At 53.3% G+C, this 25,749-nt stretch overlaps 3 protein-coding genes across 6 annotated transcripts; 2 read left to right on the top strand and 1 right to left on the bottom strand.

Moving 5' to 3' along the window:
- The first annotated feature begins 5,166 nt into the window (after positions 1–5,166).
- NFKBIE (NFKB inhibitor epsilon) lies at positions 5,167–11,997 on the top strand. The gene is made up of 6 exons (XM_006201947.4): positions 5,167–5,777; positions 8,087–8,189; positions 8,906–9,128; positions 10,181–10,269; positions 10,427–10,666; positions 11,424–11,997. Exons 1-6 carry the CDS (start codon positions 5,410–5,412, stop codon positions 11,487–11,489), a joined length of 1,089 nt encoding a protein of 362 aa, XP_006202009.1. The 5' UTR covers positions 5,167–5,409; the 3' UTR covers positions 11,490–11,997.
- Positions 11,998–13,096: 1,099 nt separating this feature from the next.
- SLC35B2 (solute carrier family 35 member B2) lies at positions 13,097–16,182 on the top strand. Of its 4 annotated transcripts, none has more exons than XM_072944903.1 (4): positions 13,097–13,245; positions 13,755–13,948; positions 14,128–14,282; positions 15,003–16,182. In XM_072944903.1, the coding sequence occupies exons 1-4, from the start codon at positions 13,235–13,237 to the stop codon at positions 15,939–15,941; spliced, it is 1,299 nt and encodes a 432-aa protein (XP_072801004.1). In that variant the 5' UTR covers positions 13,097–13,234; the 3' UTR covers positions 15,942–16,182. The 4 variants fall into 4 exon arrangements, with proteins under 4 accessions (XP_072801004.1, XP_072801005.1, XP_072801006.1 ...); XM_072944904.1 differs by lacking the exon at positions 13,097–13,245 and adding an exon at positions 13,304–13,383 and having other exon boundaries at positions 15,003–16,162; XM_072944905.1 differs by lacking the exon at positions 13,097–13,245 and adding an exon at positions 13,390–13,568 and having other exon boundaries at positions 14,132–14,282; positions 15,003–16,162.
- Positions 16,183–17,094: 912 nt separating this feature from the next.
- Positions 17,095–23,029, bottom strand: HSP90AB1 (heat shock protein 90 alpha family class B member 1). Its single transcript, XM_006201950.3, has 12 exons — positions 22,789–23,029; positions 21,261–21,407; positions 20,776–20,982; positions 20,516–20,675; positions 20,233–20,366; positions 19,836–20,144; positions 19,250–19,415; positions 18,856–19,046; positions 18,582–18,729; positions 18,191–18,459; positions 17,580–17,913; positions 17,095–17,465 (listed from the first exon to the last, which is right to left on the bottom strand). Exons 2-12 carry the CDS (start codon positions 21,405–21,407, stop codon positions 17,356–17,358), a joined length of 2,175 nt encoding a protein of 724 aa, XP_006202012.1. The 5' UTR covers positions 22,789–23,029; the 3' UTR covers positions 17,095–17,355.
- Positions 23,030–25,749: the final 2,720 nt, after the last annotated feature.

Raw genomic sequence — 25,749 nt, forward strand, 5'->3', positions numbered from 1 at the left:
AGGGCCTCCCGGGGGGCTGCCAGGGGCCGGGGGCATCCTGCGCGGGGCCAAGGGAGGGGGAGGGAGGGGGCGGGGCCCTCGCTGCTCCCCACCCCCCGCCGGGGGGAGGGGGCCTGGAAAGGGCACCGGGTAAGGGGCTAGGGGCTGGGAATAGGGAGGCGGGCTAGGGGGCCGGGCCGGGGGGGCCGGGGCCGGGGGCGGGTGTCACCTTGAGGCCCTCGCGGCGCCGCTCCGCCTCCCGCCCGCTCCCGCCGCCGCCTTTTGTCTGAGCGGAGCTGGAGCCAGCGCGCCCCCCCCTTCCTCCCTGCGCAGGAGCCCCGCCCCCGGCCCCCCAAACTCCGCCTTCCCCAAGCCTACCTAACAGCCACCCCAAAGGGGAAAAGCAACAAGGGCTCCCTACACCCCTTCCCCACTCCTAGCCCTGCTCACCTCACACATCCCCACCATCCTAGGAAGATCTAAGCGGAAACTCCTCTTCGTCTATACTCCGTGGAGGGGGTGCCAGCGGTTCAACCAACATCCCTCCCCATTTTTGGTTCCTGGAAGTTCCTGGGGGTGAGGGTGGGGAGAGAAAATTGAGTCTTGGATCCCTAGGGAAGAGCCTTATTCCCAGTTGGATGGTAAAGGGTTAAGACAGGAGCCAGACTTCAGAGGCCAGATGCAGCTGAACAGGGATGGAATAGGGTGAAATGAAAAGGATTGGAGCTAGCTGTGAGAAAGTTCTAACAGAGGACAGAAGAGGAGACATTGAAACCAGCTTTCATCAAACCATCTTCCTACCCTAGAAGAACAGCCCCAGAGAAGCAATGAAGTGTGAACATTGGCCTAGGCTGGAGATAAGGCATCCTGAGTGCAAATTCTTAATCCTGGCTTTGTCGTTTGCTGTGTGACCTTGCGCAAGTGCCTTTCCCTCTCTGAGCTTTAGTTGTCTCATCTATGCAGGGACAAAGTTGAGCGGACAATCTCTAAGGCTCTGATTTTCTTCTGTGGGTATAGGAGGCAAAGTCAGAGACCACAGCCCAGGCTGAGTGACTGCAAGTCGCCTGTCCCTTCATGCCATCCACCCACAGTGTTTTTCCCTGCCCCACCTAGGGGCAGAAAAGAAACTGCCATTCATTCATTCATTCATTCATTCATTCCTGAATGCATCCATTCAATAAACAGGTATTAGATACCTACTGTGTGCCCTGTTCAGAAATAGAAAACACAATTTCCTTTCCTCCAGGAGCACAAAGTCTAATGGGGAAGAAGGACATGGAAACCAATCACTATGATAGAATAGACTAAAGACTATGCTTGATCAATCTATGTGTGCACTGTCACTGTGGAATCCTACTGTGTGTCGTGTGCTACAGTAGAGTCTTTGACATATAGTGACTCTCCCCATTTACGCACAAAGAACCAAAGCAGAGGGAGGGTGAGTAACTTAAAGTCACTTGCCAGTACTTACAGGGTGGTCCAAGAATCCAGATCTTTCCCATTCAAAAGTCCATGGGGATCTTTGAGGGCTGGAAGGCAGCTTGAGGCAAAGCCTGGATATCTGATCTTTGGGAATAGAGGACAAGCACACTGATCTGCTGACGGTCCTGCCTTTCATCTAGGGCAGAAGATCTTCTGCCTCTACTACACACACACACACACACACGCACACGCACACGCACACACACACACCCCTACTCCTGCTTCTGCCTCCATTTTCTACTCTTCCCTTTCAAGGCAAAGTGAAGATGGGTCTCAGTCCCCCTATCATTTCAGAACTGTCCAGCCTGTATGATCCTCCCTGGGTCAGTGTGTCCATCCTCCCTGCCCAAACAGAGGAAGGGTATGGTCCCAAAAGGCATGGATCATTTTCATCCCACAGCAGAGGAAGAATCTCACTTGGTGGCTCATTCCAATGTTTCTCTCCCACCCATGATTTTTGGGAAGTCCTGCCTTGTGGCTGACTTCAAACCCTCTTCCTCTGGTTTCACTTCATTCCACCTAGTTCAGTCCTCACTGCAGACAGAAAGCAGAGTTCCTAACCCTGGCCTTTCCTAACCAATATAGGATCTCACATTCCTCATTTAGTTGTTCTGATCTTCCTCCTCTTCCCCATCCCCACTGCCTTCCTAACTCCACTTCAGGGGGCTTTGCAAGAGAGATAGCCGAACTTCTTTTGGCCAACCTCAGAGTTCCCAGGAGATAAAAGACCACCTCCCTTTTCTCCATACACACACATTACTCTTCCTTAGAAGCCCAGGGTAAAGAGAGCTGAAGAGAGGGGGATGTGGTAGGAGCCAGCTGACCAGTTGTTCACCATGGCAATTGTTTCCTGAAGAGGAGCCTGGCTAGGGTGGGCAGAAATGGGGAGTCGGAGCATGACAAAGGGAACCAGAAAACAGAGAAAAGGACCAGAGGGGCCCAGCCTCGGAGAAGACTGGGACTGAGGGTGCAAAGTCAGAACCCTGACCCTGTGACCTGAGTCAAAGTCCCCAGGTTATCTTTCCAGATGACACTGCCAATGGGTCTCTCTTTCCCATTCCAGAATGCCCCCAGAAGGGCTTCCTGTCCGAGTGCAGGCTCGGGGCTGGAGACAATCAGTGACTCAATGCTGTCCTCATGTGGCCGGAAAAGGGGCTGCCATGCACCTGTTATGGTTTAGAGCTGCACACGGGACTGGATTGAGGCAAGTTTTTCCTTAAAATCAGCCTCCGTATAGACTGAGAGAGCTGGTCACTGCACACTCCTGAGTTCTTGTGTCCTTGCGAAGGACTCAGATGTCCACAGCCCCTTCGACCTTCATAATTGAAAGAAAGTTTCAGTGAAAACTTGTTTAAAGTTTTGGATTAGGAACAGGAAAACACAGCTCTACACTTTCCAACTGTTTTTGATCTTGGGCAAGTCAGTTCACCTTTCTGGGTCCCAGATTCCCAACTTTAAAATGGAGATGATTTTGAACCCAAGTGGTCAGGGTCTGGAGTTGTCAGAGACTGTACTTTTGCTCCAGCCTTTGAGGGTTAGAGAGGAACGTGCTCTGGGAGGAAGTTGAGAATGTCAGAAATCACACTGACCCCAAGGAAAGGAGAGGCCTTAGTTTCCTTGGGCTTTCCCCTCATGGCTCCTCACTGCCTCATGCTCACCGCTTCCTCCAGATTCTGGCTGTCAGTGGGGGTGGAGAGCAGTGGGTCATCTCTCTCCCCACCCTCCTCTCTCCACTCACCCTCCCCCACCAAACAGAGACTAGGTACTTCTTGTCTCCCTGGCCCTCTCCTCTTCCCATTTCCAGTTCAAATGGAACCTCCGCTTCCCCTTGGCCCCCTGGGTAGTTGGCCCCACCATGTGCTCCTCCAGCACCCTGTTCTCACTCCTATCAGAGCACAATCAGTCTGTGTTGTAACTGCCAGGGGGCTTTTTGGAGGCTGGAACATGGGACATTTTTAGTAGGGGAGGGGGAAGGGGGGTTGTTGGTTATTACTGTTACTGTGATACTTGGTTTTGCTTCCAGCAGAGAGAAAAATGTCAGACACATAGGAGAAGCTTTATACAATAAAGTGAGGTTGCATGGGGGAGGAGGGTAGGGAAGCCAGTTAGTAGCTGTCTATGCCTCACTCCAGCTTCCTTCTCCCAATGCCAGAGATGGAAAAGGGAGAGATTTTCTTGGAGATGACCTTCTAACAGCATTGCTGGCACTTGGGGTAGGGGACAAATCATGGGGCACTTATTGGGCTCCATGTGGGTGGGGTTTGCCCAAGGAAAGTAAGGACAGGGAAGGAGGCATTAGGGCTGTGGCTGTGGCTGTGGAGGGAACCTCAGCAGAGTGCAGCCCAGCGTGTCTGGGCCTCCACATTCCAGCCCCACCAGGAGGAACTAAACTTCCCTAACTAGATGTTGCAAACGCTCAAGGCCAGTGTTTTATCCCTGGTGAGGAATGACCACTCCACTTTTTAATTTTGGGGGGGGTAATTAGGTTTATTATTATTTTTAATGGTTTATTATTATTATTTTAATTATTATTTTTAATGGGGATTGAACCCAGGACCTTGTGCATACTAAGTTTGTGCTCTACCACTAGGCTATATTATTTTTTTAGACAACAATCTTCCTGAGAAAAACCACTTTCAAAAAACACATCCTTTCAACAGCCTAAATGTCCATCAACAGGTGACTGGATAAAGAAGATGTGGTATATTTATACAATGGAATACTACTCAGCCATAAAAACCAACAACATAATGCCATTTGCAGCAACATGGATGCTCCTGGAGAATGTCATTCTAAGTGAAGTAAGCCAGAAAGGGAAAGAAAAATACCATATGAGATCGCTCATATGTGGAATCTAAAAAACAAAAACAAACAAACAAACAAAAACAAAGCATAAATACAGGACAGAAATAGACTCATGGACAGAGAATACAGACTTGTGTTTACCAGGGGGGTAGAGGGTGGGAAGGGATAGACTGGGATTTCAAAATTGTAGAATAGATAAACAAGATTACACTGTATAGCACAGGGAAATATACACAAAATGTTATGATAAATCACAGAGAAAAAAATGTGACAATGAGTGTGTATATGTCCATGAATGACTGAAAAATTGTGCTGAACACTGGAATTTGACACAACATTGTAAAATGATTATAAATCAATAAAAAATGTTAAAAAAAACACATCCTTGTGTCCAATTCTATGTGATCGGGGAAGTTGACACAGGAGACCCTCTATCCAGGACCCAAAGGGAGAACTTTTCCTTTGAAGACACGGGTGTCCCCTCTTTCTCTTGGAAGAGCAAGAGAAATTGAGAGCAACGGGCAAGACATAGGTAGCAACGCTTCCCCATCCCCTCACGTGTCCTCCACACAAGATTCCCAACTTGTGCAGATGAGAAATATTCATCTAAAAACGAATGAAGAATGTACGGGGGGGGGTGGAAATGAAGAAATGGAGGAGGTTAAGGAAGGAAAGGAAGAATGCGTGGAATTAATGCATAGTGTGAAGAAAGAAGGAGAAAAGAGTGAGTGAATGGATGCTTCGGTGGTTGTATGAATGAATGAATAGGTGAATTAACGCACGAGTGAGTCAGGACCGGGGAAACCCTGACTTGGAGCCAACGCAGAGGGCGGGGTAAGGGGTATTCCGAAGGGCGGGGCGTCGGCCCGGAAGCGCAGCGCCCGTCGGAGGCGGGGCCTGAGGGCGGGGCGAGCGAGCGCGTCAGACTGGGCTGCCCAGCTGCCCCGGTTAGCTGCTGCCGAGAACCCCGCCAGCGCTCCGAGCGTCTTCCCAGCTTCTCACCAACCCCTCGGGCCCCCGCATCCCAGGAAGGAGTCCAGTCCAGGCCCAGCACCCGCTCTGCAAGGGGGACCTGCAACCCGGAAAGGCGGCGCGGAGTCGGATACTGCTCGGACCGGGCCCCGGCGGGCCGGCGCCGCGGGGATGTCGGAGGCGCGGAAGGGGCCGGACGAGACAGATGAGAGCCAGTATGACTCGGGCATCGAGTCTCTGCGTTCTCTGCGCTCCTTGCCCGAGCCCACCCCAGCCCCAGCTTCTGGGCCTTCAGACGGTGGGAGCCCCCAGCCCTGGACCCATCCTTCAGGGACAGCCAACGAGCCACAGGAGAAGGAAGACACAGATGGGGAGAGGGCTGACTCCATCTACGGCTCCTCATCGCTCACTGAGCCCCTGCCCTTGCTGGGGGACCCCAAGACCAAGGACCCAACCCCAGACTCGCCGCTTCCCGCCGCAGGGGCTCTGAGCCCTCAGCAACTGGAAGCACTCACTTACATCTCAGAGGATGGAGACACGTGAGTATGGGGGCTAGGCTGAGATAGGACCCTTTCCTCCCTCCTGATGCTAACTGGGTGCCTCCCCAGGAGCGGCAACAAGTCGGGACCCCCTATGTGAGGATCCCTCAAGGCACCAACTCTGGAAGGGGCAGTCCCCACTCTCTCTTCCAGACTTAACTCTCAACCCACTTTTGAGCTCTAGCCCGGCCCAGTCCAAAAACCTGGCATCATCTGTCTGCCCCACCTTTTGGCAGGGCCCTTACCAGGCACCTGGAACTCTAGCTAGCATCTTGGAAATCTACCAGTTACCCACCCCTAGGAAAGAAAATTCCCCTGACAAACCCAGTTTTGTTTTGTTCTGTTTTGTTTTCCTTGCTGGGGGACAGGGCATCCTTGTTTGCTCAATATCTGGGATTCCCAACCTCTGACCTCAGAATGCTCTGTCTCAAGGAACAAGAGGGGCCAGTTATAAGCTGCCAGTAGGCCTAGGGAGCTAGGGTTGGGGGCGCTGCCAGGGTGCATTGCTGAGGCTGGCCCTGAGGAGGAGGTAAGCCAGGCTGGGGCACTCTTGCCCCAGCAGACAGGCGGCTGGCTGCCCCAGCTTACTTCCTCCTCTGCTGAGAAAGGGGAAGTGAGGGCTAGAGTCAGCTTTACCGACACTCTCCACTTTCTGAGCCCCACAAGTCCCCCTGACTGTCCTGTGTGACCTCCTCACCTTGTCCTTCCTCCCAGGGCCCAGGTAGAATTTGGTGGAGACTGGGCTAGGAGGCAGTTGTGTGGGAGGGGCTGGCCAGTTGAGGATTTGCCTGCCCTTCAGGAAGAAGAAAATGCTGTCAGGAAAGAGGGTGGCTGGGATTTGGGGGTGAGAAACAGAGCGGAGGGCTGGGATCCCACATCTGGGGTGCTGGAATCAACAGGGCTAGGGGAGATAGAGGAGGCGGGAGGTGTCTGTCCTGACCTGCTTTTTTGGAGCTGCAAGGATGCTGGGTGGCCTTTGACAAAGACAGTCTCTGGACCCAGTGGGTGACCCCAGGCCTTTCTGTACCCTGCACCTAGATCCCTAGCCCTCAGGTACACAACCAAAATCGTGCAGACTCCATGCTGAATACCTCTGGCTGACCTTTGACCCAGGGAGTGGAGACCTCTGCCTCTCCCCTTCTGTGTTAGCCTCTCAGCCCCAGCTTTTACCATCTCAAGTTAGAGACAAGTGTTATGTCTAGACCTTGGGGAGGGGGGATGTCAAGACTCCCCAAGGGGTTCCCTGAGAGGAGGGGGCACGTTCTTCCCTCCGGAGGTGTCTGGGCTGTGGGACGTATGGAAATGGGAAGCGGAAGTGGGAGGGGGGAGACTGAGGGAGAAAGGGAGGTGGCTGCAGGAATGTGACCCAGAGAGCAGGCCCTGGCCGAGGGGATTTCCAGCGTGGTTCCTCCCGCCCTCCCTCCCTCCATCACTCTCTCCTGGGCCTCGCCTGCCGCCCAAGCCGGGCCCCCTCCCGCCTGAGCAGCCCCTTCCCCAGCCCATAAGGGCCTTTAAGCCAAGCTACCCCCATGACCCGAGGCAGCTGTCCCGGCCTGGACCCTCAGGCTTTCATTTTCCCCACCTGATGTGGGGAAACCCCAGGGCTGGAACTTCCCTGCCATCTGCCCCCCTTCGGGTTAAGGCTCTTTATCCCCCAACAAACACACATTTTCTGCGCTGCACAGACCTCCTCGCCAGGCACACACAGGAGAGGGGCCAGGGGTCAGGCCTCACCCAGCCTGTGCCATCTAAAGTGCTGCCCTCTGGCTGCCCCTGTGAAGGGCAGCAAGACAGGATGCTGCACTGCCTCCTTGTTCCCCTTCCAAGAGCTTCCAAAGTCTTCTCTCTCTTAGAATGTGTAACACGGAGTTTCTGAGGGGAAGTGGGGGTGACCCCCCTTCCCTCTCTGTCCTCCCCATGGAGGGGGTGAAGGTGGGGAGCCCAGCCCTGGAAACCACCTCTGTGCTCCCCCAGCAGCTTTCAGTTTGGCTCTGAGCAGCAGCTGTCTGGCGGGGCCCTGGGGCCAGAGGGGAGCGGGGTGTGGGCAGGCTGGACAGGAAGGACCTTGTCCCATCAGCACCCTGCCTGCACTGTCTCTCAGCCAAGGCCCTCCTGAAGGCCAGAGATGAGAACTTGGAGCTCCCACCCCTAGGATCCTGGCTTCCCGCAGCAACCCTCACTTCCTGGCCCAAACTCTCACTTCCTGCACCTACCCCATGGGTGGCAATCTCAATGTTGATTTGCTTCTTCTAACCCCAGGACCCACTCTGGCCTGGGCCCTGACCCCAAACCTTGCCTCTGCCTCGCAGGCTGGTCCACCTGGCGGTGATTCACGAGGCCCCGGCTGTGCTGCTCTGTTGCCTGGCTTTGCTGCCTCAGGAGGTCCTGGACATTCAGAACAACCTTTACCAGGTGGGTGGTGAGGGTGGGCTGAGCCCACATACCCATGTCTGCCCTGGCAGCCATCCCCAGCAGCCACACAGCATCCCTGGGCTGCTCCCTCAGAAAACCATAAGCCAGTCACTGGGCTAGAAGCTGAGGATACAGAGATGAGTAAGAAACAGCCTCTGCCCACAAGGTGCTCGAGCCTGGGCTAGGGGACTCATATCGACACCTAATTACACAGCATGGTAATAAGAGTTGGGATGCAGACATATGCCAGCTGCTATGGGAGCCAGTGTCTGTGCGAAGCAGCTTAGTACAGGAGGTGACACCTGCTGGGAGCATTCGAGGAGGAGTGAGGCAGGTGGAGACTGCTGGGAGCCTCTATCTTTCCTTCTATAGCCCAACTTCTCCCCATCACCTGGGATAACAGAGGTCTTCCCAGTGTGGGCGAAGCTAGAATCTACTGCCTCTCTGGCCTTTTTCCAGGGACTAAGGAGACCTACAAGAAGAGCAGGGGGCCACTTCCCTCACCCTGCCTCCAGAATTGGGGTCCCAGGAGCTTGGTTAGGGGGTAACAGAAGGAAGGGCTTGGTGGTGTTTCCTTGGAAGACCAGTGCCATAGCTTTTATATGCTTTCCTCAAAGAAGGTGCTGGCCCCTGGCAATTCCTGTGCCCACCCTAGCTTGTTCCCAGAGGTGGGAGCATACTGCAGTGGCCCTGTGACTCTCTCTTTGTGCCTGCAGACAGCACTCCACCTGGCTGTACATCTGGACCAGCCGGGCGCAGTTCGGGCCCTGTTGCTGAAGGGGGCCAGCCGGGTGCTACAGGACCGGCACGGTGACACTGCCCTGCATGTGGCCTGCCAGCGCCAGCACCTGGCCTGTGCCCGCTGCCTGCTGGAGGGGCAGCCAGAGCCAGGCAGAGGACCACCTCACTCCCTGGACCTCCAGCTGCAAAACTGGCAAGGTGTGGGCAGCCTTACAGCCCATGGGATGAGGAGGGGACAGGAGACAGGGACCCTGGTCTCAGGGAAGGGAGGGTCAGAGCTTGTCCATTAATGCACCTCCAGTTCTAAGCACATAGGTGTGCAGAACCTTTGCTGAATGAATGAATGAATGAACAAATGAACAGATTTCATTTAGAATTTATCAAGAACCTACTGTGTCCTAAGCAGAGAGCTAAACTTTGCCTTCAATATATTCAGTTTAATGGAGATTAGGTGAACTCATTAATTCATTCAACAAAAATATACTTGAGGGCCTTCTATGTGCTGGACACCATTGTAGGAGCCACACTTGCATCTGTGAGCAAAAGAGAATGTCTGAGGCAGACAGTAAACATAAGAAGTAAGTTCTCTAGGAGGTTAACAGGCAGTGCTGTGGGGACAGTAGGACCAAGTGAGGGGACGAGTGTGGAGGGCTGGGGGGGGTTGATGTGATTTTTAAACAGGGGGGTTCAGGAAAACCCTCACGGAGTAGAGACATTTGAACAAAGACTTGAAAGAGTGAGGGATGAATTTGAACAAGAATTTGAATCTAGTTCTCTAAGCAGAGGGTGGTCCAGGGCAGAAAGGAGCTAGCAAAAAGGCCAGGGGAGCTCATGGGAGGATGTGGACCCCAGGGAGGGTCTAGGGGTCTGAAGATCCAGAGAGCTCTGAAGAAAGTGGCTTTTGAATGGGGCTTGAAGGCAAGTAGAGTTTTAGAAAGAGAGAGAGTGTGTGTGTGTGTGTGGGAGGGGAGTGTGTTAGGGAGGGTGTGTGTCTGGGGGTGTCACTCAGCAACCTGACCCCTGAAGCGTGAATGTTTCAATAACATGACTGAAAAGGTGGAAACTTTGAGTTCCTTTCCCCCCAGACTTTTGAGGGGGTTTTTGGGCTTGTGTTTTAACAGTCCTGTGATCAGAGGCACTGAGCGGGCAGTGGGTCCCTTGGGGCTTAGGGGTAAGGGAGGTCCCTGAAGAGAGGGAGAGAGCAAGAACTGGTGGGTGCAGCCCCCACCCTCACCCTCACCCCATCCCAGGTCTGGCCTGTCTCCACATCGCCACCCTGCAGAGGAACCGGCCACTCATGGAGCTGCTGCTTCAGAATGGAGCTGACATTGACGCACAGGTGAAGTGGCCAATCACGGTGCTGCCTGGTCCAGGTCCAGCCCCTGGACCCCTGACCTGTGGTCAGAAGGGGTGGCATTCACCTCCTTAGCCAGGGCCCCGGGCCTAGCATGATTCCTCTTGAGGGCCTTGGCTGACATCCTTATTCCCCCATCCAGGAGGGCACGAGCGGGAAGACAGCGCTGCACCTGGCGGTGGAGACCCAGGAGCGGGGTCTGGTGCAGTTCCTGCTCCAGGCTGGGGCCCGAGTGGATGCCCGCATGCTCAACGGGTGCACACCCCTGCACCTGGCGGCCGGCCGGGGCCTCAGCAGCATCTCATCCACCCTGTGCGAGGCAGGTGCCGACTCCCTGCTGCGGAATGTGGAGGATGAGACCCCTCAGGACCTGGCCGAGGATGTAAGAGGCAGACCCTCAGCTCTGTTGTCCAGGGCCTCCCGCATTCCTAGCAGAGACAAGTGCCATAGTAGCTGAAAGGGCCAAGGAGTTAGGATCCTGGGGTGCAATCCACGACTCTGCCACTCACCAACCACGGGACCTTGGGCAAGCCTCTGCCCCTCTCTCAGCCTATGTTCTCAGCTGGTCAGGACCAGGGGCCCAACCCTGGACTCCTAAAGGAGCCGTGCAGCTAAAGCAGATCAGCAGAGCAGGCTGGGTGTAAGACAGCCGGGTGGTGGGACCTGCGGGATTCCAGACAGTCTGTGTCCGAGGGTCACTCTGTCAGCTTCAGTTGCAGAGGAGGAAGGTGGGCCCAGTATTTCCAGGTCTTGGAATTTTTAAAGAGAGATGAAACCTAGATTTTCAGTACAATCTTTCCCATTTTTAAATGTTCAATGTAAAACAAAAAAATACTCAATACGTTTTGTGAATACCCTTTCCCCCTCCCAAAATAGAGACAAAAAGAGGCCCCGTGGGCTGGATCACCTCCTGTATCCTTCTAAGATCTGATATTCTGGGTGAAGGCTTGCCTAAGGCCTCAGGGCTCTGTCTAGTCCTGAGGGCCACTGTTTTGGAGACTAGTAGGAAGAATTGTTCCCTGATGTCCTTCAGTTATCACTTGGTGGGGAGGAAAGGGCCCAGTAGGTCTCCCAGCTCCCTTCCCCACTGCTGCCTTTGTCCATGGATCCTGATCTCCATTCTCCATCCTCTTCCTCAGCCCTTTTCCCTTTTGCCCTTTGATGACCTGAAGATCTCCGGGAAGCCACTGCTGTGTGCTGACTGAAGCCAGGACAGGCCCTGGGGCCCCAGGCGCTCCCCCTCTTCCCACCTGGAAGCTGGAGCCACAGCTGCTACAGTTTTTGTGCCCTTCTGGTGTCCTGGGGACTGCTGAGGCCAGAGCCTGGGGTCAGCACAGCCCTGAGCTGAGAGGAGGGATCGCAAGTAAGAGAGCCAGTCTGGAAGGAAGAGCTTCCGGGTGGATGGAAGGACCCCCTCAAATCCCCAGATAGCCTGAGTGGAGAAGCCTGTTCACCTCTGTTGAAGATAATGGGGGCTGTCGTCTCGTCCCAAGTGGGGTTAGTCTGAAGCTGCCAACCAGTAGGAGGCCATGGACTGTCCTGAGTGAGGAGAGACACTGAACTATGAGTGAGCAGGGCCCTGAAGGGTTCCATCTCACTGCTGAAAGGACGCCGAAACACCTCTGTTTAAAGACTTCGCTCAGAAGGCCCTGAATTGAGCCTTAGGGGAAGGGGACATTTCAATAATATAACACTAAAACAAGAGAGACTTTTTTAAAGTGCCCCTCCACAGTTGTTTTGTGAATGTGTCTGTCTGTGTGCACATGTGTCTGTGTGGGGATTTCAAGACGGGCCTGCCCTGTGACCTTGTGGTAGAGGCAGAGAGAAGGGAATTGTCACCTGAGAGGAGCAGGGCCTTGCTAGGGAGGCTGACCGTCCTCAGGCCTCTGTCCAGCACAGACCCTTGCCCTTTCTGTGGAAATGCAGAGGGATGGAGAAAGAAAAACAGAAATAAGAAAATGCAAGTGGAAGGCCTCACCACGGCCCTGGAGGAGCCTGGAGAGAAGGGCTAGCCTGTGGAGGGTGACACCAAGGAGCTGTGGCTTTCTATGTTTTTTTTTTTTTTCTCTCATTCCACATATGTTGGAGGGGACTATGAAGTCAGACCTAAGCTGGGATGAAGAACATGGGGGAATAAACCAGCAGTTTCTGGCTACTTTGGAGTCTAGTGAGACAGCCATGAAAACATAAATAGCCCAATAAATATGTAATTACAAGCTGCAGTGGATGCAAAGGAAGGAAAAGAATGGTGGGAGGGAGGACGGTGGAGTGGGGGAGGGCGGGACTTTGGGTGGTCAGGGGTCCTCTTGAGTGTCATCTCTACTCAGAAGGATGAGTAAGGGGCGGGCGGAAGGCCTTTGGTGAATTATAGGAACTGAGAGCAGGCCACTGGGGCTCTGCAGCGGGTGGGTGAGTGGGCACGGTAGACGGGGGCCAGGTGCAGAGCCTTGAAGTTCATAGGGATGGGGGGACAGAAATGCTGGCCCAGCCACAAAAGGAAGGACATCTTCCTGCCAGAAAACGGGAAAACGGTGACATAACGATGGATGTGCTTAGGGGTCAGAACCTCAACGTCCCCGCCCCTAGGATGGCAGTGGTCACCACGACCTCCGGGCCGGTGCTGAGGGTTAAGGGCGATGACGAAGCAGGGGGCGGCACGGGTCTGGAGCTCCCCGCCTACCCCGCGCAGGGGCGGCTTGGCTGTCGTTCACCGAGCCGCGTCTCCCTCCGGGCCGCGAGGGGTCGCTGTGGCCCGGCAGCGACCCGGGGCGCTGCATGGTCGCGGCCGGGGGCGGAGTGGCGGCCACCGGGAGGGAGGCGGGAACAGCGCGGCACTTCCGCTAGCCCGTGGCTTGCCTGCTGCTCCTGAAGGCGACAGTGGGAGCGGAGGGCGCCTGCGGCCCGGGGACCCGCATTCCCCGGCCCCGCTCCGCCCCACGCGGCCCGGACCATGGATGCCAGGTAGGGGGCTGGGGGGAGCGGCGAGCCCACGTGACTGCGCCCCGCGCCACGTGACCGCCGCTCCTCCGCACGGGGGGCCGGGTGGGGTCCCAGCTGCCCGGCCGGAGGCCGGCCTAGCGCTTCCCGGAGCCGGCGCCGGTAGGGGCGCCGCGTGGCGTGGTGCCCCTCGGGGGCTCTAGGAGTGTCGGGCGAAGTCGGGGAACCCTGGCGCTCCGGGAACCTGGATGGCGGGGTTGGGGACGCCGCCTCTGGCCGGAGCCGCCGGCAGGCGCTGGAGGGAACAGAAGGAACCTGTGTGGCCGGAGGGGCGGGTCCGCTCCCGGGTATGGAGAGAGCCCTGCCTGGCCGGCGCCTGCACCCCTAGGCGAGAGAGAGGCTCTTTGTCCGCGCCGAGTTGCCGCTGAAGGGGGCGGGGAGGAGACTCCGGGCCCTTCTCCAGTGTCGTCCCCTCTGGAGGGCCGAGAGGATAAGGAGCTGCACCCTGATTCTTACGTCCTTGGTCCCTGCAGGTGGTGGGCAGTGGTGGTGCTGGCTGCGCTCCCCTCCCTGGGGGCAGGTGGGGAGAACCCCGAAGCCCCTCCGGAGTCGTGGACCCAGCTATGGTTCTTCCGCTTTTTGGTGAATGCTGCTGGTTATGCGAGCTTTATGGTACCTGGCTACCTGCTGGTGCAGTACTTCAGGCGGAAGAACTACCTGGAGACAGGTGTGTGGGGGAAAGGGTGGGGAAGTATGCTTGGTCTGTGTTAACAAGGGTTGGTCAGGAGTGCAAAGGACACGTGGGTCTTGGCAAGGCTGGGAGGGCGGCCAGAAGGGCTGGCCGGCAGCTCTGGGTAAGATGAGGCGCTAGGGAGAACTCTGGGGCTTCTTGTGTGCTTTCTCCAGGCAGGGGCCTCTGCTTTCCCCTGGTGAAAACTTGTGTGTTTGGCAATGAGCCCAAGGCTACAGACGAGGTTCCCTTGGCTCCCCGGCCAGAGCCGACAGAGACCAGTCCCACTTGGCAGGCCCTGAAGCTGCTCTTCTGTGCCGCGGGGCTCCAGGTAGGTAGGCAGGCTCTGCTGCTCTTCCTGGGTTGGGTCCCGGCAGGCAGGAACTCTGTGGAACCAGAGCTTTCACCCCACCAGTCCCAGTGATTTGCTGGTGTTTGTGTTGTGTGTCCTCCTCCCAGAGGAACAGTATCTTCTTAGAGGTAGTTGGGGGAAATGCTGTTTTTTCCTTTCCTCTTTTCTCTTACCCTCTTTTCGGTGATTTCTCCCTTCCGCTTACAGTGGTGTGCCTCACATAGTTAACCCACTGATTCAAGTCTGGGGAAGCCACCTAGCCTTCCCCACTACCGCAAGTGAGAGGGGTGCTGAGATGCTGGCCTCAGGGCATTTGCAGTGGGCTCTATTAGTTCACCTGGTATATATACCATGTTGAACTAGTAAGTGTCCAAGCCTCTTTAAGAATTCTTGCCTCCTGGAATTGGTTGAAAATAGGGAAATACTTGGGATGGAGTCGGCTTTAAAAAACCCTGCTGTGGGGACAGACTCTGGTCAGTCCTAAAGCATTTGTTGTTGCATTTCACACACCCTTGATTCCCTACAAGGTGAATCCAGGTTTGGGAGGGGAGAGGAAACTTCTGATTACTACAGAGGAACCCAAATACATAGGTGGTCCTTTAAATCATGTTAGATAGGAAGGAGACTGTTGGGGTCCTGTTTGGCCTATCTTTTCCTTCTCTTGCTTATCTTCTCCTGTCTCCGCTCTTCCCCACTCAGGTGTCTTACCTGACCTGGGGAGTACTGCAGGAGAGAGTGATGACCCGCAGCTATGGGGCCACAGCCACCTCGCCAGGTGAGCGCTTCTCGGATTCACAGTTCCTGGTGCTAATGAACCGAGTCCTGGCACTGATCGTGGCTGGCCTCTACTGCATCTTATGCAAGCAGCCCCGGCACGGGGCACCCATGTACCGGTACTCCTTTGCTAGCCTATCAAATGTGCTCAGCAGCTGGTGCCAGTATGAAGCTCTCAAGTTCGTCAGCTTCCCCACCCAGGTGCTGGCCAAGGCCTCCAAGGTAATCCCTGTTATGCTGATGGGAAAGTTGGTGTCCCGGCGCAGCTATGAACACTGGGAATATCTGACAGCCGGCCTTATCTCCATCGGGGTCAGCATGTTTCTGCTGTCCAGCGGACCAGAGCCCCACAGCTCCCCGGCCACCACGCTCTCAGGCCTCATCCTGTTGGCAGGCTACATCGCCTTTGACAGCTTCACCTCCAACTGGCAGGATGCCCTGTTTGCCTACAAGATGTCATCAGTGCAGATGATGTTTGGGGTCAACTTATTTTCCTGCCTCTTCACAGTGGGCTCCCTTCTAGAGCAGGGGGCCCTCCTGGAGGGGATCCGCTTCATGGGACGATATGGTGAATTTGCCGCACACACCCTGCTGCTCTCTATCTGTTCTGCGTGCGGCCAACTCTTCATCTTCTACACTATTGGGCAGTTTGGGGCTGCTGTCTTCACCATCATCATGACCCTCCGCCAGGCCTTTGCCATCCTCCTCTCCTGCCTCCTTTATGGCCACACTGTCACTGTGGTGGGAGGGCTTGGGGTGGCTGTGGTCTTTGCTGCCCTCCTGCTCCGAGTCTATGCCCGGGGCCGTCTAAAGCAGCGGGGAAAGAAGGCAGTGCAAGTCGAGTCGTCTGTGCAGAAGGTTTGACGGGCCTGAGGGATGAAGTGACTAGGACCCTCTCAAGGTACCAGTAAATTTCTGAGGTGGCCGGCTCAAGGATAAAAAAGTGCAGGTTTTTTCCTTCAGTATTGCAAACCAGTTCTGCATTTGGGGGCAGGGGGGCTAGAAGGCAGCCTTCCCCTCTGCCTTGTCACCCACCCTCTAGGAAGCAGGAGTCCTAAGGTAGAGATGCAGGTGGGGTATGTCAAGACACCTTCCAAAGCGCCTCGTTCAAGGTCCCTGTAGTCTTGCCTGTTGGCTCTGCCAGCGCTTCACCTGTGCGTGAGCCCTACCTTGAATACCCATCCTTCCAGACTGACAGACCTGCGTTTCTTCCTCTGGTGAGAAGCACAAATGGTGTAGGCTCCAGATGCTGCTTTCCCAGGAGAGTGAGAGCTGGTGCTGTGCTGGGGGAGGGGGTGGGGAGTCACCCAGCAATGCCACCCCTATCGCTCCTGGATCCCTAGGCTCTGCTCCGTGAGCCAGTGCAGGTTTTGGTACTTTGGAAATGTAACTTTTTGCTCTTATAATTTTATTTTATTAAACTACTGCAACAGGCTTGGTCCTGTGTTTTGGTTGACTCCAAGTACAAACCAACTTAAGATTGCCTACGGTAGCTTAGCCTATCTAGAACTTACATCAGCAGCCTGTAGTTGGGCAAAACCACTGAAGCGAGAAAAATTGTTAACCTGTACCAGTTGCTTACCCTTGTGATCACGTGACTGACTGGGAACCGCAGCTCATGCCCTCATGCCTCATCCAACCAACCCAGGAAAAGACCCAAACTCAACAGTCTCTACATGTGTGCCTTTTATTACCATAGTAAAGTCAACACAATTGAGTGGAAGATCCATCTGTGCTTTGGAAAGGGTGTTACAGGATAGTTCAAAGCTACCAGTCAGTGTTGTGTAACTTAAACAAAGCCTTTGATGGAAGGGTATAGCTTGGATAGAGCCCTGTGTTTAGCATGCACAAGGTCTTGGGTTCAATTCCCAGTACCACTGTTAAGAAAGAAGCCTTAAAAAAAGCTTTTGATGTACTATTATGTACCATGTAACCTGTTCTCAGGGTGATGGCAGGTTAAGTCTTAACCTAGGGAAACTCAAAACGCAGTACTGTATATACTTTACAAGAGCAGAACTGTATAAAACACCATCTTCTTTATTTTGCATACTTTAATTTCAGAACAAAAACAAACACAACAACACAACACCCAAACCCTATGTCAAATGTGGGAAGGGACAGGGCTCGAGGCCCTTGTATCCTGCCTTAGAAAGACAGAAATAAAACCACTAGACATCAGCAGAGGGAACCAGGTGGGCTGGGGCCACGCAGGGCTGCTGCTGGGAGAGCCAGGGGGACACTATACAGAGAAGGAACAAAGTCTGCAGGTAAAAACTCCTTAATCTACTTCTTCCATGCGAGAGGCGTCCTCATCACCCTCAAGGGGAGGGATCTCATCAGGAACAGCGGCACTGGGTTCCTCTGCTGTCACTTCATCTTCATCAATGCCTAAAAATCAGAAAAGAATGCCACTGGAATTGACCCAAAAAGCATTAAGTCAAATCTTCCCCCTAAGACCAATTCCCAAGTCACTGCCACACTCAAGAGGACGAGGGCACTCACCCAGGCCCAGCTTGATCATGCGGTAGATGCGGTTTGAGTGGGTTTGGGGATCCTCAAGTGAGAAGCCAGAAGAGAGCAGGGCGGTTTCAAATAGCAGCACCACTAGGTCCTTGACGGCCTTGTCATTCTTGTCCGCCTCCGCCTTCTGCCGCAGGGTCTCCACGATGGGATGGTCTGGGTTGATCTCCAGGTGCTTTTTGGCCATCATATAGCCCATGGTCGAGTTGTCCCGAAGCGCCTGGGCTTTCATGATGCGCTCCATGTTGGCAGTCCAGCCGTAGGTGCTAGTCACAATGCAGCAGGGTGAAGACACGAGCCTATTTGAGATTGTCACCTGTGGACAGTCAGAAACATTCAGTTTATATTAAACCACCACTTGAAGGCAAAAATGGTTTTTGAAGCTCTATTCTCAGGGAAAAAAAAGCCTCATCTTTGCTGAGTTTTAGAAGAACAGCAACCTTAAATCTGCCTAGTTAAAAGAGAAAAAGTTCTCTAATGGCTCTAAACAAATTAGGCTGACTAAAACCACATGTGGTGTAGCAACAAGAGGCTGAGGAGAGAGCACCCCGAAGGCATTTATTACAAGAGAACTTAACTCCACAACTGTTTACCTTCTCCACCTTCTTATCCAAGATTTCTTTCATAAGTTTGCAGAGGTTCTCAAACTTGGCCTTGCTCTCCTCCATTTTCTTCTTTTCCTCTTCATCCTCAGGCAGCTCCAGGCCCTCTTTGGTAACGGAGACCAGGCTCTTCCCATCAAACTCCTTGAGCTGCTGCACGCAGTACTCGTCGATGGGCTCTGTCATGTACACCACTTCAAAGCCCCGCTTCCGTACTCGCTCCACAAAAGCAGAGTTGGCAACTTGCTCTTTGCTCTCACCTGTAGGATAATTGACCGTAGATCAAGGACCAGAATGCCTCATACTGCCAGTTCCCAGGTATCCCTGAATGTCCTCCCCTCTCCCGAGGAGAGGCTCTGACTAGACCCAGGCTCCAACATACCAGTGATGTAATAGATGGACTTCTGGGTCTCCTTCATGCGAGAGACGTACTCTGAGAGAGAAGTCATCTCATCTCCAGACTGGGAGGTGTGATAGCGCAGCAGCTCAGAAAGGCGCCGCCGATTAGTGGAGTCCTCATGGATTCCAAGCTTTAAGGGTTAGAGGAGGAAAAAAAAAATCTTACTAGGAAATAACTTACTACTACTTACTCTATGTAAATAAAAAACAAAATCCATCGTAATTATTAAGTAAGCCAGTATTTGCTGCCTCCTTACCTTCAGATTTTTAGAGAATGCCTCATAGAATTTCTTATAGTTCTCCTTGTCTTCTGCCAGCTCAGAGAAGAGCTCAAGGCACTTCTTAACAATGTTTTTACGAATAACCTTCAAAATTTTGCTCTGCTGGAGCATTTCTCGGGAGATGTTCAGGGGAAGGTCTTCAGAGTCAACCACACCACGGATGAAGTCTGAAATCAAACAGGGAAAAAAAACTAAGTTACAAAAGATAGAGGGTCTTCTACATTCAAGATAGGACCCACTTTCTCACTAAACCTTCTCTTGTTACAGTGCAGAGGATCCTTAATGTAAGACGAAGACTTAAGTCCCCTTCAGAATGCAGAAAGCCTTAAAAGGACTTAACCAAGCCACAACCGGCCAAGAAGATACTCACTGAGGTACTCGGGTATTAACTCATCACAGCTGTCCATGATGAATACGCGACGGACATAGAGTTTGATGTTGTTCTTTTTCTTCTTGTTCTCAAAGAGGTCAAAAGGAGCCCGACGGGGGATGAATAGCAATGCTCTGAACTCCAACTGACCTTCCACAGAGAAATGCTGAAAGAAAACCCCAGATAAGCCAACTCTGTATTTCAAGATAAGTGATTTTTAGTCCTAACAACAAATTATCTGAACAAAGATCTTCCCCTAAGCACTAGGGATAGGGCAGATACTGTGGCAGCTGTTGAGAAAATCAAGCCCTAATGCACTAAATGAATCCAACATGGTACAAACTATACATAATCCTTGGGTCAAAGAGTAAACAGTCAAATCAGAACCCTGGGTGGGTAAGGCTGCCTGGGAGATACAGTGAGGTCACTGGGGAAGATGTATGTCATTTCTCCACCCTGGAAGGGGTCCACCTGAGGGGGAATTCATCACAATCACCATTCCCAGCTACCAACCAGCTGGGCAAGTTCCATGTCTTATCACCAACACCCTGCTCCTCCCATTGAGCCAATAAGCAAGGCTTCTTACCTTGACTGCCAAGTGATCTTCCCAGTCGTTGGTAAGGCTCTTATAAAACTCTCCGTATTCCTCCTGGGTGATGTCATCAGGGTTTCTGGTCCAAATGGGTTTGGTCTTGTTCAGTTCTTCCTGATCAATGTATTTCTCCTTAATCTTCTTTGTTTTCTTTTTCTTATCCTTGCCACTATCGTCCTCCTCATCTGAGCCAACATCTTCAATCTTGGGCTTCTCCTCATCATCTTTATCTTCCTCTTCTTTCTCACCTTTCTCTTCCTCTGCCTCATCATCACTGATTTCCTTCTCACGTTCCTTCTCCAGCTGGAAGTAGCAGGGATCGTTTCAGAATACAGAAAGCAAAAAAACCAAGGTTCGTGCAATTTTCTAGAGGATCAGGCGACATACTCACATAGAGTGTGATGGGATAGCCTATGAACTGTGAGTGCTTCTTCACCACTTCTTTGACCCGCCTCTCTTCTAAGTACTCTGTCTGGTCTTCTTTAAGGTAGAGAATCACTTTGGTACCCCGGCCAATAGGCTCACCTAGAAACAGTCCATAAGAATCAAGTGTAAGATAACACAAAACACAAGTATAGAGAAAAACAACCATTTTACAAATAGGGTGCTCAAGACCTTTATTACTGTTTCTCCAGAATTCTAACTCAGACACCCTAACAGGAAAGCCAACTTACCGTGGTCAGCACGTACAGTGAAGGAACCCCCAGCAGAAGACTCCCAGGCATACTGTTCATCATCATTGTGTTTTGTGATCACAACCACCTTCTCTGCTACTAGGTAGGCAGAATAGAAGCCAACACCAAACTGCCCAATCATGGAGATGTCTGCACCAGCCTGCCAAAATTTTAAAAAGTCGAACTCAAAAGTTTTGGATAAATAGCAAACCAACATCAATAAATACGCAAAGTGCATGCCTAACTGAAATACCACATACCTGGAGAGCTTCCATAAATGCTTTAGTACCAGACTTGGCAATGGTTCCCAGATTATTTATGAGATCAGCTTTGGTCATGCCAATGCCAGTGTCTACTAGAGTCAGGGTGCGCTCCTGGGGATTGGGGATGATGTCAATTTTTAGCTCTTTACCACTGTCCAGTTTGGAAGGGTCTGTCAGGCTTTCATAACGAATCTTGTCCAAGGCCTGAAAATACAAACTGCAATTTAACGATTCTGCTTTCTTAGAGCCCATCTCCTCATGCAAAAACAACAGAAGTCCCTCAAATCTGATTACCTTTTAACTTACAGTTTGGGAATCAGTTACAGTATCCCATTTGCCTCATAAGGCAACACAAACCTTTTTGGAACTGCAGCAATTTTATAACCCCCTTTAATAGTGACTCCCACAAAGTGCCAAACCAACCTTCTACCCCCTTTTTTTGAAACAAAACCAACACCAATAAAGATGCTCAGGTCACTCACATCAGAAGCATTACTTATCAACTCCCGAAGAAAAATCTCCTTGTTGGAATAGAAAGTATTGATAATAAGAGACATGAGCTGGGCAATTTCTGCCTGGAAGGCAAAAGTCTCCACCTCCTCCTCTCCATGGTGCACTTCCTCAGGCATCTAAAATAAGAAAGGTCAAAAATTTATCTACAAAAAAGACATTAAAGAATTCAAATTGCCTTGAACTGGGTACTGCGACTGAAAATCCTTTTCTTTATAAAGATTTCAGGCTGCACTTTTAGTCAGAAGACAATTGGAGAGGAACCCAGCACTTTAAAACAAAAGAATTAAGATTTCTCGGAAGGTATTTTGGGGCCAAACCACTGTTAAGTGATCGATCCATGGACCAGCAGCCGCAGCATCACCTGGTAATTTGTAAGGCACGCCGAGCAGGGCCCCTAACCCCTGTATTTTGAATTCGAACTTAGAACCCCAGGTGAATACGCACATTTAAATGTGCAAAGCACTGTATTTCTACTACTCTTTTTTGGTGGTGGGGGGGAACCCCCAAGGTGACAAGTTTTTGTTAAAGGGCAATGATTTGAAACTGCTCCCCCACTAGGTATCTCCAGGGAGATAGTATAGGATTGCTGCCTCACATACTAAGGTAGGGTAACCCGTGAGACACCAGTAGGATGCTCGCCCAGGAGACTTATATTAAAACAAAGAATCGATAAAGCAAGAGCTCCAATGTGACCCTCCGGCAGCACACGTGACTGATGTGCAGGACCAAACCAAACACAACTAAGATGGTGGCTGTAGTCTGATGGGCCGACTCTCGTCACTGCCGGACGTGCGTCCGCCAGGGCCACGCGAGGAGGGGGCGCCACCGCGCAGCCTCCCTTCGCCCCAGCATCCGGGCACCAGGGCGGGGCGCCGGGCTCCAGAAGCTTCCAGAACAATCTCAGTTCTTGGGGAGGGGCGGGGGAGGAATGAATCCATGAATCCCAGAGCCTGCCCCCTCCCTCCACCGGGACCGCAGGAAAGAGCTAAAGGGGAAAAGCACGATGGACCACAGGCGTCCCTCGCCGCAAACCCTCACGGAACGGACCCGAAAAGACTTGAAGACCCCGTCCAATAAGAGAGGCGACAAAACCTGGCCAAGACCAGGGTAAGCTAGGTCACACTGAGGGCGCACCCACCCCACGCCTTACGGACCCTCCGACGTCCCGTAGCCGCGTCCGGAAGTGGAGGGGCAAACATGGCAGCGTCCCGGGCCGGCGCGGCCACCACGTGCAACCGCCCACTACCCGAGCCCCACTCCACGGCCCACCTCGCCCATGCCTAGCAGCCGCCTAAAAGAAAGCCCACCACCAAACACATAAGGAAAAAGAAGCTTAACTAGAAAGCCCCCTCCCATCCACCCCCGAAATTAGCAGCGTTATCCCCAAAAGCCTCCCCAGGACAACAAAATCTGGGTCTCGTAAAGGTCGGGAGGAAGGATACAGCAACTCGAAAGAGAGACCAAACTAGAAAAGCCTGAAAAAGACTGAGGCCTTACCTTAAAGAATAAGAATCTCAAGCACTAAAGAGTTGAGGGGGCAAGGACTGCGTCCGGCTCACCGGGAGCAACAAGCCTCGACGGGAGTGACTCAAGAGAACGGGTGTGTGCCCCAAGACGCTCTATATAAGGCGAAGCACAGTCCAGCGGCCCGCCCCCGGATCCCTCCGCCTTAAAGGAGGATGCCTGTGAGCCGCGCACCTGCCGACGCCCGCCCACCTTGACGTCATGGTCCAAAATAGGGGAGGGGGGCGGTCAAGGGAGAAAGCAGTCGGAGCGCACACGTATTTACTCATTTTCATAGCTCCGTCCCCGTGCTCTAAAAGACAGGACACCACCAGAACTAGATATTGGGAATGCTCATATGGCGTAAGAAGTGAATCTAGGGGCGACAATCCCCACTGATCTCGTTAAAAACCTGTGGGGCAGGTGCCTTCACACCCGAATACCAACCTCAAGGGACGCCTTGAAAAGGGCCGACCACTCCCACCTACTCTCCCAGGCTCGACCTCCCTGCTAGAATATCCCCTACACATTCCTACAGCTGGATAAGGGGAAGGGGTCTTTCCGATGGGTGGTGAGGAACTCGAGGCCCAACTCTGGGCAGCCCCCGGCCCCCTGCCCTCCCGGGTACAGCGGACAGGGACAGCGTTTCGCCGCGGGGCACGGCTCCCGCTGCGGAAAGGGCGCCGGCTGGGGCTGGCGAGGGGACTCTTTGCCTGAGCGCGGCGGAAGGAGCGACGGCTTCGTACGACCACACTTCCAGCAGTTTCCAGGCCCGCCTCGGTGGTCCCGCCCCCGCTCCGCCCCTTCCCTCTAGGCTCCGCCCCGCCCGCTGCAGCTAGGTCAGTGTCTCTGCAGCGGCTCCGCCCCGCGCCGGTTCTGCTAGTGCCGGGGGGAAGGGTTGGGCTGCCCTACTCCTTTTACTCTAGGGCACTAGCGGTGGGACCGTCTTACCCACCTGCCAGGCCCAGCTAGCCCGGCACTGCGTCCGGAGTGGGATGGAGCGTAAAGGGAATGATTGACACCCCGCCATCAGTAACACACAGCACAGGGGCTATTGAGGCAGCTCTGCGGGCGCCGCCTTCAGAGAATTGGGAATGGGGTAGCTACCCGAGGGACCCTCCCCAGCCTCTGCAGCTGCCTACGTGTGTGAAAAGTAGGGACATGACAATCGAGCTGTTTCTCAATCTGGTTTCATTTTTCACACTCTTCCCTCCTTCTGCAGCTGCCCTAAATCAGGGGAGGAGAGGGTTTCCAGGGACCTTCTCAGGGTGTCAGGGTTTTTGGAGGCAGGATGAAGACGCTGGCCAGAGGTTGGCCGGCTCTAGGCAGCCAGAACCATGCTGTTCCCCTTCAGCTCTGGTGCTGGAGCCCTCCCAGGCCATGGGCCTGCCCAGCGAGCTGCGGGAGCCTCTGTCTCGCCTGGCTCTGCCCCTGTCGCGTGCCCTCCAGGTAGTAGCTGTCCTTGCCTTTCCAAGACCTCATCTCGGAAGCCTACTGGACCCACAGTCCCTCCAGTAGAGAATGGACACTCCCCGCGCTGTGATCTCGTGGCTGTCCAGCAACTTGCTTCGTGGCCCACTTGTTGGCCCCTGGAATGCTGGGGAGGGGTTTCCCCACCACCACCCACAGACTTACCTCAGCAGCCCTGGTGCGCAGTCTTATTCCTTCATCTTTTCTTTGTTCATGTGTTGAATTCTAAAGGACAAAGGACCCTTGCTTTCCTTTTCCTTGCCCCACACTCCAAACGTCATCATCCCTGTTACCATTACAATTTCATCTCCTTCCTACACTTCCATTCCCATTCATTAATGGCCTGGGAGAAGCTTGTGGCTGAGAGAAGCCAATGAGTGTGGGAAGGGGCATAGGTGCTGGAAAGGCAACAGGATGCGCTGTTCCTGATGGAAACTGCAAACCAGGAGCATCATCCTCCAACACACCCTCCCTCCCTCTGGGCACATGGGGCCTAGTTAATTAAACGTCTGCTCCCTAGTTCACAAAGTGTTGACAACATCTTACAGGACTGTGAAGTGGTAGAAGTGAGTCTGCACATTCTAGGAACTGGGAGAGGAAGGCTTCAGGGACAATCCCAAGGTGGGTCAGCTCAGAGCCTTTGCTCCACTAACTCCCTTGCTCCCTGCTCCAGAAATGAAGTGGGGATGCTGTTTCCCCTCCCAGGGCCAAAGTCCAAAGCAAAGCAAGAATCACTCCTGTGGACCAATGTCAGGAATAGAGACTCCTCAGAAGGTTTCTAATGGGAAAATTTCAAATCTTGCACCAGCACATAAATTCTCTCTTCTCTTCTGGAAGTCTTCCAGGATAACTTCTCCAGCTCTCTGACACTCACTAAGCCCTGACTGTGAGCCTTGCGTGGCGAGAGGCAGAGAGGCATGAACAAGACAGCCTTCAGCCCACTGCGGGGAGCTGCAGCAGACCAAGTGTGAACCATAGCAGTGTGGGAGGCACATCAGAGTCTCCCAGCTCAGCCTGGAGAAGGGGGCTCAGGGCTCCCAGCCCCAGGGAAAGCATGGACAGGCACAGCCCTGACAGAGGGACCATAGCCCGGGAGCCCTAGAGGGAGGCAGGAGGAGCTGAAAGTGGCCCTGCAGGTAGGGGTCAGGTCACAGAGGGCCACAATGCCCTGCTAAGTAGTTCTGACCTTAACTTAGGGTGAGGGAAGCCACTGAAGGCTATTGAAGATGGCTTAAAAACCCCTGGTTCTCCAGAAGCCTATTTTTCCCAGCAGCACTTGCAACCCTAGATGTTCCCAAGATACTTTTTATCCTACCCAGGCCTCAAAGACCCACCTGACCTTCGGCTGCTGGAGGCATCCAGAGGAAGCGGGGACTGATAGACTATGGCCTGCAGAGGGCAAGCTTATCGCTGGTTTCTATATGGCCTGTGGATAAGAATGGTTTTTACATTTTCTTAATGGTTGAAAAAAATCAAAAGAAGGAT

Source organism: Vicugna pacos, chromosome 20, assembly GCF_048564905.1.
Source record: "Vicugna pacos chromosome 20, VicPac4, whole genome shotgun sequence".
Taxonomy (NCBI): Eukaryota; Metazoa; Chordata; class Mammalia; order Artiodactyla; family Camelidae; genus Vicugna; species Vicugna pacos.

Bases quoted from the DNA above. Each gene is read 5' to 3' on its own strand.
- NFKBIE (XM_006201947.4), top strand. From the start codon at position 5,410: ATGTCGGAGGCGCGGAAGGGGCCGGACGAGACAGATGAGAGCCAGTAT. The intron at 9,129-10,180 runs GTGTGGGCAGCC...ACCCCATCCCAG, and splicing joins CCAGCTGCAAAACTGGCAAG to GTCTGGCCTGTCTCCACATC. The intron at 10,667-11,423 runs GTAAGAGGCAGA...CCTCTTCCTCAG, and splicing joins CTCAGGACCTGGCCGAGGAT to CCCTTTTCCCTTTTGCCCTT.
- SLC35B2 (XM_072944905.1), top strand. From the start codon at position 13,470: ATGGCGGGGTTGGGGACGCCGCCTCTGGCCGGAGCCGCCGGCAGGCGC. The intron at 13,949-14,131 runs GTGTGTGGGGGA...TTCTCCAGGCAG, and splicing joins GAAGAACTACCTGGAGACAG to GGGCCTCTGCTTTCCCCTGG. The intron at 14,283-15,002 runs GTAGGTAGGCAG...TTCCCCACTCAG, and splicing joins TCTGTGCCGCGGGGCTCCAG to GTGTCTTACCTGACCTGGGG.
- HSP90AB1 (XM_006201950.3), bottom strand. From the start codon at position 21,407: ATGCCTGAGGAAGTGCACCATGGAGAGGAGGAGGTGGAGACTTTTGCC. The intron at 19,416-19,835 runs GTAAGAAGCCTT...GTTTTCTTTCAG, and splicing joins AAGATCACTTGGCAGTCAAG to CATTTCTCTGTGGAAGGTCA. The intron at 18,730-18,855 runs GTAAGGAGGCAG...TAACCCTTAAAG, and splicing joins CATTCTCTAAAAATCTGAAG to CTTGGAATCCATGAGGACTC.